This window comes from Gymnodraco acuticeps, unplaced genomic scaffold, assembly GCF_902827175.1.
Source record: "Gymnodraco acuticeps unplaced genomic scaffold, fGymAcu1.1, whole genome shotgun sequence".
Taxonomy (NCBI): Eukaryota; Metazoa; Chordata; class Actinopteri; order Perciformes; family Bathydraconidae; genus Gymnodraco; species Gymnodraco acuticeps.
In genome coordinates this window covers 2,992,006-3,004,312 of record NW_022990198.1, presented here as the reverse complement: position 1 = coordinate 3,004,312, position 12,307 = coordinate 2,992,006, and the positions used below count along the sequence as shown (strand labels likewise).

Below are 12,307 nucleotides of genomic sequence, written 5' to 3'. Positions count from 1 at the left end.
TCTGATTAATGAATTCAAACCGAGGGGTTTGATGTGGCCCTAAAGTGATTTCTCTTTTTCTCTCATATCAGAGGAGAAGCGCCGCAATATAGGGTATAAATAGATAGCTGTGACTGATGACGGAGATGTGATGGAAAATGCGATGGAGTGAGCAAAATCAGTTTAATCTCAGATAGCTGTCAATCAGTTAATCAGCAAGGCCATTTGTGAGCAGAGATGATGGCTCCGACCATCAAACATAAGAGTGTAGAGTTTTATTTAAATTCAAATAACTTGAAGTCAATTTATAGCAGTCAATATTTAAAAGCACCATCACCACAGACTAATATCAGTCATTAAATACCAAATGCTACAGGACGCAGCTTTGAGAGCAGATGGAAATCATGTTTTCATCTAGAGGGCGTGTGAATAGTAATTTTTCCACAGTGCTCTCCAACTTTTACATTTCAATCTTCCCTGCCTGTTTGGTGAGAAATAGACGGGTGGCAAATTGATAGGGAAGGAGTGATGGGGAGGAACTGTATATAAATACAGTCATGCCAATATGTATTTTCTGATGTCTTGCAGGCTGTGCTTTAGGTTCTCCCAAAAGGTGTACATACAGCATGCTGCCCATTGCTCTAATTAGTGCTTCTCAAAGTGTGGTCCGCGGACCACTGGTGGTCCGTGAGCACCCCCTAGTGGTCCGTGAGTGTATTGGTAACATTTCACATTTGAAATAAATAAATACATTTGAGTTTTGCAGAAATATCTCCGCAATGGAGCGAGCTTAAGTTTCACTTTCAATTGCATGATATAGCCCAGCGCAACACCTTCATCACACATGTTGGCACTTGTTTGTACCATTTTCAGGCGATTTGTAATCTGTTCTAGAAAAACGATGTGATTTTGGATATTTGTGGAGTTAGGTGGTCCGTGAGTGTTTTTTTTTATTGGTTAAGTGGTCCTTGGTATGAAAAAGTTGGAGAAACACTGCTCTAATAGATCATTAAAAAACACATTTTCACCATTTATTCTGAGTTATCAGATTCTTATAAGAACAGATTAAATATCAACATCTGATCTGAAAAAAAAGCAAATGACAATCATTAGGAAACCAGGCTTTTATATAATATTATTACTATATATATATTATTAGAAATATATTACTATAAATATATTTCCACTGTATTAAACTTGAATATAACTTTTGATAATTAGTAAAAATTATATTTGCAATTTTGAAGAAAGAACAAAGAACAGTAAAATGATTGACTTAACGTCTCCACAGTTTGACAGTCTTGATCTTTCAACTTTGACCTGCCATACTTGTGTACTTCTCTTCATTCTCTGCCTCCTCTCCCTACGTACTGTATTTCATAGAGCTACATCAGGACTCGATACTGTACTAGTGACATGCAAGGCAAGCTAAAAATACACAGAATCAGAAACGGGTTTATTGCCAGGTAGGTTCACACATACGAGGAATTTGACTTGATGTCGTGGTGCATACATAAAATATAAAACAAAGAATCTCCATATAAAACAAAACATCTTTAAGGACACTGTAATAATATATAGTTAAATAGCAATAAAATAGAGCAGTAATTTACAGCGAAATAGATTGCAATTATAGAATTTGAACATTGTGTGCATTAATGTAATGCATATAGAGACTACGTTGTGGCTGAGGTAAAGTGTCAGTGGGGGGGCCGGGCCTTGTTTAAGAGGCCGGTAGCGGAGGGGAAGAAAACTGTTCAGGTGGCGAGAGGTTTTGGTCCTGATGGAGCGCAGCCTCCTGCCAGAGGGGAGGGGGATGAACAGTTTGTCTCCAGGGTGGCAGGGGTTGGCCACTATCTTCCCTGCCCGCCTCACGGGCCGGCCACACTACAAGCGTAAAATTCGCTTCCAACGCCCCAAGATTTACGCTTGGGGCGTTTCTTCGAGCCCCGCGACCAACAACCAATCAGAATCTCCATGTGAATCTCCCGCCCCGGACATACAAAGTGAAAAACCCCGGTTCTTCTCCACTATTGCTAAAATGGATGCCGTCTACAAAGGGGGGAATACCACCTTCTCGTCCAGGAGCTCCGTCTCGATGACCGCCTTTTTCAGAGGTACTTCAGGATGAGCAAGGAGGTGTTCGACGAGTTGCTCGGAAAGGTGGGCCCACTGATTACAAAGGTGGACACCCATCTGCGTATGTCAATCGGCCCCGCCGAGCGACTCGCCATCTGCCTACGGTACGTTTTGTGTATTTCTACTTCTTTAATCTGACTCTGTATAGAAGGAGAGAGAATGCACGAATGATGACTGAAGTCTGTGATTTAGTTCAGATGGGTAACATTAATTAAGATATCTAGGTAAACACAGTATTGCTCCCCTGTGTACATGGCGTGTGTGTCTGTGTCTGTGATCAATGTGTGTGTGGGGATCTGTGTGTCTGTCTGTGTTCAATGTGTGTGTCTGTGTGTCTGTGTTCAATGTGTGTGTCTGTGTTCAATGTGTGTGTCTGTTCAATGTGTGTCTGTGTTCAATGTGTGTGTCTGTGTTCAATGTGTGTGTCTGTGTTCAATGTGTGTGTGTCTGTGTTCAATGTGTGTGTCTGTTCAATGTGTGTGTGTCTGTGTTCAATGTGTGTTCAATCTGTGTCTGTGTTCAATGTGTGTGTCTGTGTTCAATGTGTGGAGGGGGGGATCTGTGGTCTGTGTGTGTGTGGGGTCTGAATAAATATATTTTGTAATCATGTATATATCTTTTTTTCTCAGGTACCTGGCAACTGGTGACTCGTACGCGACGATAGCCTTCAGCTATCGGGTCGGGCGTTCTACAGTGGCAGTCATTGTCAAGGAGGTTGCGGGGGCCATCTGGACCGCCCTGGTCGAGGAGTGCATGCTGGTACCACAGGTGGAGGATTGGAGAGCCATCGCTGCTGGGTTCCAGGAGAGCTGGGAGTTTCCCAACTGTGTTGGTGCCATAGATGGGAAGCACGTCGTTATCCAGGCTCCAGCAAATGCAGGTTCCCTCTACTTTAATTATAAGTCCACCCACTCCTTGGTACTGCTGGCTGTGGTGGATGCTGAGTACCTGTTCAGGGTAGTGGATGTTGGAGGCTTTGGGAGGAGCAGCGACAGTGGGAGCCTGCGGAATTCTGCATTTGGAGAGAGCCTCCGAGACGGCAGTCTGCAGCTACCACCTGACACCGTCATCGCAGGATCAGAGCGGCGGGGCCCTCTCCCCCATGTCTTCGTTGGAGATGAGGCATTTCCGCTGCTGGACAACCTTCTGCGTCCATTCCCTGGACGTCACCTCACCCGTGAAAGGAGGTTATTTAACTACCGCCTCAGCCGTGCCAGGTTGGTGGTTGAATGTGCGTTTGGCATCCTCTCAACCCAGTGGAGAATGCTCAGGCGTGTCATCACCACCAGCCCCGAGGTGACGGAGTTGTGTGTGAAGGCCGCCTGTGTGTTGCATAACTTCCTCCGCAGGAAGACCATTGATATGCCATCACGCACACCTATCGCAAGGTCCACGGATGAAGTTACTCCAACCCTGTGTGATGCACCGAGGATGGGCTCCAACAATGCCACACGGCAATCCATCCAACAGCGGGAGACCTTCTGCTCCTACTTCAACGAGGAGGGGGCAGTGCGATGGCAGGCAAATGTGGTGTAGGCCCATATTTGTCTCCAAACCAAAAAGCTCTTTTAAGAGCTACCCATTTTCTTTAAAAAGCAAATATTCCAAATGAGCCATTTTAAAATCAACCATTCCTAATAAACATGTTTCTTGAATTGATATCATGATATAACTAACAACCTTTTTCCTTCAGCCCTGTTTTTAGTGATAAACCACTCATAATTTTCATCAGGGTTTCACCTGAATAATTACAGAAGACAGCACATTATATATCGACATACAAGAAGCTCCTGGTATGTTGTAACTGACAAACCACATGAACAAGTCAAGACACAGTATAGCCATAACATACTTTTAAATAACTTTTATTTATGTGATGTTGTGTGTGATGAGTGATGAGTGTAAAAAGATGTAATGTGGATCAGTATCAGTATCTAATTAATTAATTATTAATGTCCATTTCTGTGGCCTCCAGGACCGCCTCTTGTAGCTTCATTTTCAGTCTCATGCTGCTCGTCCTGCTCAGCTTTTGCATTGCAGGCCAGAGACTCCTTAAAAAAAGGAGGTCCTCGTCTTCCACCTCCACCACTGGTGGTGGGGGTGGTGGCATGGCCAGCATCGGGCCTACGGCCGACAGCAGGTTCTCCTCAAAAGGGGACATCTCCCTTCCCCTGCTCTTCTTCCCCCGGAATGCTGGCACACTGGCCGGCACACCGTCTGGCACACTGGCCGGCACACTGGCCGGCACACTGGCCGGCTGACTGGCCGGCTGACTGCTACCTGGCTCTGGCTGGCTTTCCAGGCTGTCACCCATAGAGTCTTCCTCTTCTTCTGCTCCGGTGGGTGGAGGCAGGGGTTGCCGGGGGAAATTGCTGGACGTCTCACGGTCCAGCATGAAGGGCTTTAAAAAGCTCATTACTGCTGCGAGACGCCAGGGCTTAGATCCCCCGGAAGCCCCTGCCCCGCTACTTTTCCCTTCCTTCTCCAGGATCCTCTCCCTGCGGTATCGGTCCCTGAGGGACTTCCAACGCTTTTTGCACACTTCGTCTAATAAAATGAAAATGAAAGAATACAGTTAATTTCTTGAATTTCAGAAAATGATTGCTCCATTAATGAAAACCAAATCCCTTTCAATTGCATACAAGGTTTTACATGTCACACTTTATCAGAATCAAAAACAGGTTTATTGCCAGGTAGCTTTGCACATACTAGGAATTTGACTTGATGTCATGGTGCATATATACAAAACAAGAAATCTAATATAAAACACAACATGTATTGTACAGTTAAATTGCAAAAAGATAAAAATTAAATAAAGCAGTAATTTACATGGAAATAGAATGCTAGGAATGAATTTTTGCATATATATATATATATATAACTAAGAAATGTGAAAGGAGTATGACTGTGTGCATTAATGTAATGCAATATAGTCTATGATGTGGCAGCGGATGATTAACATGTATGTGATTAATGTCTATGGCGCTATTTTATGCTAAATATACCGGCTATTTTTCATTAGCTATGTTAACATGAAGTAAACTGGATATAAAATCCCCAAACAGGCGAAAACCTACCAGTTTCCCCCACTGTCTCTGCCACCTCCTTCCATGCCTGGTTCCTCTGGTTTCTATCCCGGTAGGTGAACAGGGTCACATCAAATAATACAGGGTGATTCGCTACCGCTACGATTATAACCTCGTCCATTTTATTTCAAATATAGACATGAACGGCGGGATATCTCAGGATATCTCTCCCAGCGTATGCGCGGTTTTTGATTGGCTACGGCTTGAGCTGTCAGATTTTCTGAAACGGGATTTGATTGGCTTACGCTCACTTGTCAGGAACGGAGAGAGCGTTTCGTGCGTAAAAAGTTCAACATTGTTCAACTTTTTACGCGCGAGACGCTCTCAAAGTTACGCTTGCCTTCCCGTGATGCAGTTCGGCGAAAACGTGAGCGGACGTGACGTCACCCCATTCAAAGTGAATGGGCAGACGCGCTAGAGGCGTAATTTTACGCCTGAAACGCTTGTAGTGTGGAGGGCCCGTCAGGGTTCTGGAGGCGGGCAGGGAAGATAGTGGCCGACCCCTCCCAATTTCTTCAGCTGCCTCAGGAAGAACATCCTCTGCTGTGCTTTTTTGATAAGGTCCTGGGCGATGATGGTGCCCAGGAAGCGGAAAGACTCCACAGCAGTTACTGGGCAGTCACACAGAGAGTGATGGGGGCGGGTGGGGCTGCGTTCTTCCTAAAGTCCAGAACCATCTCCACTGTCTTGAGAGCTTTGAGCTCCAGGTGGTTGTCCCTGCACCAGGTCACCAGATGGTCCATCTCCCACCTGTAGGCAGACTCGTCTGCCCCCCCCCCCCTCATTACTGCTTGATGAGAGCTGAAGCATCCCTGTAGGGCTCAGGCGATGCAGTAATAGCTGCTGTCTGGTGAATGAGAGGTCTGTGGGGGAGCACAGTCACCCATGGCAGACCCAGATCCAACCACTCATTCATTCAGCCGGAACAAATTGACCCCACAGCAGCAGCCCACCTGACCGCACAAGTGGTTGTAATGCGGGAAATACAACATTTATAATCATATATACTTTAGTCTAAGAAGGCATGATTGGAATAGCAGATGGATTAGTTTGCTTGTTTGCTGCTCTCTGAGGAAGAGAAGGCATGTTCAGAATGTTTCTGACAGACAGACAGACAGACAGACAGACAGACAGACAGACAGACAGACTGTCTGTCTGGACTCTAATACAGATAACTATACAGATCTGTCAGATAACTATACAGATCTGTCAAGTTGTCAGATCTGTCAAGTTGTCAACACCTGACTTGCTGACCACTTTGACCTCCTCACCATTTTCAAAGCCACCTGCCAAAATGACTGTGTTCTCTGAGGAGATTCTCTTGGGCCCTGTATTGGCTATGTAGTTGCTTACAAAGCTGCATAAAGCAGTCTTGTTACCACTGACCTTGAGGTATTTCCTGTAGTTAGGAACTTTGGCTTTGCCTGTGATGACGTGTGTAGATCTGCTTGCTTGGATGGTGCCTCTTCTTTGCCTTTCCAGGTCTTTGATTGAGTGTGGATGATCATACCTATCAAACACTAGAGCAACACAGTTGTTGTTTTCCTTTTCCATTAGTGTTGTGATCTTCTTCCAGACACACTCACCCAGGTCATTGAATGTCTGAAAGCCTGAGTCAGGTAGACTCTGTAGAAGAGCCATGCCATCGATGATGTATGCAGATGGTTCAGCAACATTAGGCAACTGCTGTGTCTCTTCAACTACTGACTCAAATCTTTTAGCAAGGTCGGCTTTTGTTGTCTTTCTCATGCTTCCATCATCATAAAACAAAGAGGGGGGACAGCAGCAAGTTCATGAGACATCACAGTTTCCATGGATACCTCTCTTTGCTTGGATACAGCAAGTCATCTTCGAAAGAGCACATCTGAGTCCATGTGAACCTTTCTAGTACTGACTCCACCTGATGTTTTCATGTCTTTGAAGGTTGCACACTGTTTTCTTTTCTCAGGATCCCAGAAGCTCTACGTTTTTTTGGATTTTGCCAGGCGTTGTTCAATAAAGATGGCATTCTGCTCAGCGCCATCTTGGAGGAAACTTGACAGCTCTTTTGCAACTTTCTCAGATGCAACCTGACCACTTGCAATATTGATCAGTTCCTCAGGGATACTATCAAGGTCAAAAGGGTTCTGCTTCTGCTCCACAGCTTCCATTATCTTTTGTATGTCTCCCTCATCTCTGTCCATTCTAGAGGCTCCATGTTCTTTGTGTGCTTTTGGGCCCTTTGCATCAGTGTCACAAAGGTCTTTCATGGCATCCACGTATGTGGTTACATGCCTTGTCATCAACCATCTTGTGAGAGCTGCCTTTCGCAATGTGAAGCCAGCAACTCCACCCTGACTCTTGCCTTCTATATATAGGCTACTGGACAGGCTCTGTTACATTAATGAAACATTAAGCTAGGTCACTTTCCAGTTAGCTAATTAGCCATTTTATTTGACAAGGTCCCATCTTTTCACAGTCCAAAAATATTTGCAATGATTTACCTGTCAGTTTGTGAAGAAACCCACGTAGGCAATGAGATGCAGATAAAGCAGGTGGAGTCAAATACTGTAGTATGACTTCTTGATTCTCTACAGAGCTGAATGACTTGCTGTTATGAGGAGCATAAGCTTGAGTTGCTGGGCCGTCGATAAACAATGTGAGCAGTGTTATGGAAATCTAAAAACCCCAATACTGTAGAGTACAAGTCAGAAAACAAACAAATGGTGAAACAGACAGAGTTGTCTTTCCGGTGATGTTTATTCGAATAAACATCAGATACAATAAAATATAGACACAGGTCTCACAGAGTATAGGATAGTCTGCGCGAGTGTGCACAGTTCAATATTATAGCGAAGCTTATATAGTAGAAATGATGAGAAGGTAAGAAATCTGTCTTCACACGGTCACATTGTTATTAGACACCTGGCCTTGAGCTGTAGAAGTTCTCGTGTGACTTTGTGTGAGTCTCAACCTAGTAGCCAAAACAGCTCTGTGGCCTTGAAGTAGGACAGATAGAGCAAACAGTACATCTAAACCAAATGAGAAGCATTTGGTTTTAACATATCAGGATATTAGGAAATTTCCACTACAGCAGAGACACATATTGCCCTCTTGAAGGTCATCCTATGTGAAGAAGACACCTCCAACACCACGTTTGCCCCCGCCGACCTCAAAGACAGCGTTAACTCCACTCTGTATTTTATCGACGGCATGACGTGGCCGGAGGTTTTGTGCGCGTACTGCGAGAGCGACCGGGAGTACCATCACGTTCTGCCCTATCAGGAAGTGGATGAGTATCCTTATGGTCCTCTTGAGAGTGAAATCAAGGTGTTTCAGTTCTTAGTGGATCAGTTTCTGACCACCAACATCGCCCACGACGAGCTGATGTCCAACTACTACTTCGTTAGTAGTTCTATTGCATTTTAGGCCTGCATTTTCTCTGCACTAATGTTGAAGTTGCAATATTTTACTTAAAAAAATAACAATTATGGGTTATTATTATTATTATTAACAATGCTCAAGTTGTCATACCTTTTAGGGACTTCTACTCAAGATAATTTGTTAATATTTTCCACCCCTGATAAGTGAAGTCAAAATAAAACTAATTGGTGATACTATAGATTTAATTAGGACTATTTCATATTTTCTCCATTTGGGACACCTTATACGTTTAGTGACATAACTCCATGAGTATGTAAGCTACCTTTACACAATTATTATTGGATTACTGGATTAAGTAGAACCACACCTTTCCAACAAGCCCTCATATGTATTGCTATGGCAATCCATGTCAGAGTCACTACAAAGTAAAGAGAACATTCTACATATATTTACATTTCCGCCTATTGTAGGTATGTGTTCAAATGACTGTATCTCCAATTTACAGTAAGATATTGACATTCAGTCTTTTCTATAATGCAGAGGGATGTCCTGACCTCAGGTATGCCAAGTTTTATCAGACCTTCCATTGTGAATCTACATGAGTTTATATGCCTCAACCCCCAGACGGCCAGGCTTTATTTTTAGTTTGGGGTGTATAACTTTACATATCAATTTCACCACTTTTGCAGTAAAATATTTTTATACAACAATCCATTTAATGTATGGGAGGCCTTAGAGATGAGGAAAAAGTAAGTTGTGTTTTGTCCTAACTCCGGGAGCGGTATCTCGAAAACTAAAGCCCTTTTTGGCTGTTTGTCACAGGCCTATAATAGCAGAATGCGTAGAGCTCTGCAGATCCACACTGGTATGTTTTTGTTATTCTGCCTAATTGGAACTCATGTGGCAGTTGAGCTACATTGTGCTGGACATTTGGTGACTTAATTATACTCTCAAAACACAACAACAGAGCAGTCAGGCGGCTGTCAATCATGCATGGTTGGCACATTTGACAGCAATGGAATATATTTTTCCAATAAAGGATAGATTTATCTCCTTAGACTTCCGCAATATTTATGGATTACACATTTTGCTTGAAAAGTCCAGTAGTATATCTGTATAATATAATGGCAAAGTAACTCAGTTATGCACGACCATTCAACACAGTCTTTGGGGAAAGAAGTACATCTGTGCTTTATTAAGGAATGATTTATGGATGGAATTGTGTGAGCTCTTACAGTACGGGTGAGAATACAGATTATTGTGTATATATTATATGAATATATGACTTGGAGTTAGTTTTGATGTTTTTTCTGAATGTTGAGGGATTGGTGAGATGAAAATATTGGTTAATAGCCTAACACCACCATAGCATAGTTTTGAATAGCTTCATTTAAAAAAAATATATATTACCATTGTTAAAAAGAAGACTGATGAAATTTGTTTATTTTCTGCGATTTCCTGATTCCTACCATTTGTTATCATGTTTATTCAGCTACAGGTATACTGAATGCTGATAGCTAAGGGAACTGTTGCCAAGTTCCCACAATGCAATGTGCTGTCTGCCCTATGTGTTTCCTTGCATTTGTTGACACAGCAAATAAATGGCCCTTATTTCCAAGTAATCATTTCCTGATGTGTACTGTGTGTGAAGGGAGCAGAGAGCATGAACAGTGACTCATTCATGGTTATGGTGGCATTGAGGAAAAGAGTTTCATGTTATTGTTGTTGGACATAAACAGAAAATCTAGTCTTTGGAGCTTATTTTTCTTTTTAGTATCTCTTTGCTTTCCTCCATGCTTGCCTGTTGAACATGATCCTTGTTTTCCAGGAAACCCCTGTTTTCTTATAATACTGTATTTGAGTCTTAAACATGTATTACAGTATTCTAAATATAGTACAACAAACATTTTCAGACATATATTTTGAATTACTGTAGATTAGCACATTTATTTTATGCTTAGGCAAAACCAGAGAGCACTTCAAGGAAATGCATTAAAAACGTCCGTTTTGGTCACAAATAGTTAAGACAATTGTTATCACAATGCCAATCCGGTTGAATTGTTCTTATCATTCAAGGACAAAGGAAGTAGAAGGTATGAACTAAGACATAAGATTTAGATTTGTTAGGTTCCATGGCATGACTATTATTGGGTATAATATGCCAGCAGTATTTTATGTTGTGTCTTGCAGTGGACATGTTTGCAGGTCCAGAATCTTATTGTGTTATGCAATTATTCTCCGGAGACTAACTACCATTGTGAGAAGAAATAACCCGGAAATATGATGTGTTTTTTATTTTTTTAATACTTTATTTTGAATTTTTCTTTTAGTTATTATAAAGCAAAGACATGCACAATATACAGTAAGTAGGTACCCGAAACCTTTACATGGCGTACACGAGGAACAAAATGAGAGAAAGCTGGGTATTACATTGACAATTCCTGAGAATACGCTAAAGCTGCCAGTCGACATAAACAAAAAGGCCAAGGGTGATGTGGTCGCATTTAGTAGTTCACCAGGCTGCAGTAGCTTATGGGATGCTGAGGGCTGCAAAGGACATACCCTATAAGTCTTCCATATGTTTTTCAGCAAACTTTTGAAATATGGGTTTGGAGGCCCTTTTACGATGTATTCCATTTTTTAATGCAGACCTTGAGCCCCTGTCCTGATGTCAAAGGGTATTTCATATGAATCCAAAGCAAGCTGATGAGACTTTTATTTAAAAAAGTGCCACTAGAATCATCTGCTCAATCAATGGCTGTGGATTTTAATTTGGATGTACTACAGTACAGTCATGTACACTGTGTTCATTGTCTCCCAACAAAACCACCCACACACAGGTGTAATCATAGGCACAAGAGAAAACACATGGTTGAACAGAAATCTCTTGGTACACAGCCCAATTTGGAGAAAAACACAGCACGATGCTGCAGAGCTCATTGTGGACGCTGCTGAAAGGAGGACACTTATTGTAACCTGGTTCAAGATCCAGGACCTTTGTACATGTGCATGACTCATACAGCACTTTCACATAACGGCACAAATACATTTCCTGGCAATATACTAAGAAAATTGCAGATAAATTATGAAACTTTAAATCATCTTAAAACAACGAGACCTATGATATATATGTTGTTGGCTTGTGTACCTGCATTATACCAATTGTTTCCAACTTTTCAGACCTAGAGAAGTCCATCCTTTTAATCAAGGCCATGTGGTCTGTTTCATTTGGTCACCTGTGTCCCCTAAGGTTTGCAAACGTTCTCCGATCTTGATTGTCTTTAGGTATATATTTGAATTAAGATGAAGGATCTTGGTCTTCGGAGTCTGGATGTCAAGTCATCAGAAAGAGAGCTGAGCAAGCGTTAGCGCTAAGCTCGTAGCCCCTCAGTTCTGCGTCGGAAAAACAGAACTGTCCAACAATATGTTTTTTTAAAAGACTATTTCTTTGAGATATCTTTTACGTTTGAATATGGCAATATCTGCTCGGGTTTTATATTCCTATCTCACCAGTTGCCTCAAACCCAGTACCTCATTAAAGAGAAAGATATCCATTAACCTTCTCTGCATCTGCTTGGAAAATGTGCTTTTAAGGAGTAAAATCTATATTTAAAAAATTGTATTAGGGTCTCATTTTTAAAAACTTTTCTTTCACAGCCTGCTCTGGTTTTTCTACAGGTTAAAAATTACTCGGCGCAGGTCCTCTGAAATAATTACAAAGTCGTTGCCAAGTTACAATC

The 12,307-nt window shown here is 42.3% G+C and overlaps 2 protein-coding genes across 2 annotated transcripts; one reads left to right on the top strand and one right to left on the bottom strand.

The window, feature by feature from the left end:
- The first annotated feature begins 1,862 nt into the window (after positions 1-1,862).
- LOC117547355 (protein ANTAGONIST OF LIKE HETEROCHROMATIN PROTEIN 1-like) lies at positions 1,863-4,013 on the top strand. Its single transcript, XM_034217989.1, has 2 exons — positions 1,863-2,222; positions 2,748-4,013. Exons 1-2 carry the CDS (start codon positions 2,107-2,109, stop codon positions 3,652-3,654), a joined length of 1,023 nt encoding a protein of 340 aa, XP_034073880.1. The 5' UTR covers positions 1,863-2,106; the 3' UTR covers positions 3,655-4,013.
- On the bottom strand, positions 3,981-5,642 carry LOC117547356 (transcription factor Adf-1-like). The gene is made up of 2 exons (XM_034217990.1): positions 5,196-5,642; positions 3,981-4,665 (listed from the first exon to the last, which is right to left on the bottom strand). The coding sequence occupies exons 1-2, from the start codon at positions 5,323-5,325 to the stop codon at positions 4,061-4,063; spliced, it is 735 nt and encodes a 244-aa protein (XP_034073881.1). The 5' UTR covers positions 5,326-5,642; the 3' UTR covers positions 3,981-4,060.
- Between the last annotated feature and the right edge of the window lie 6,665 nt (positions 5,643-12,307).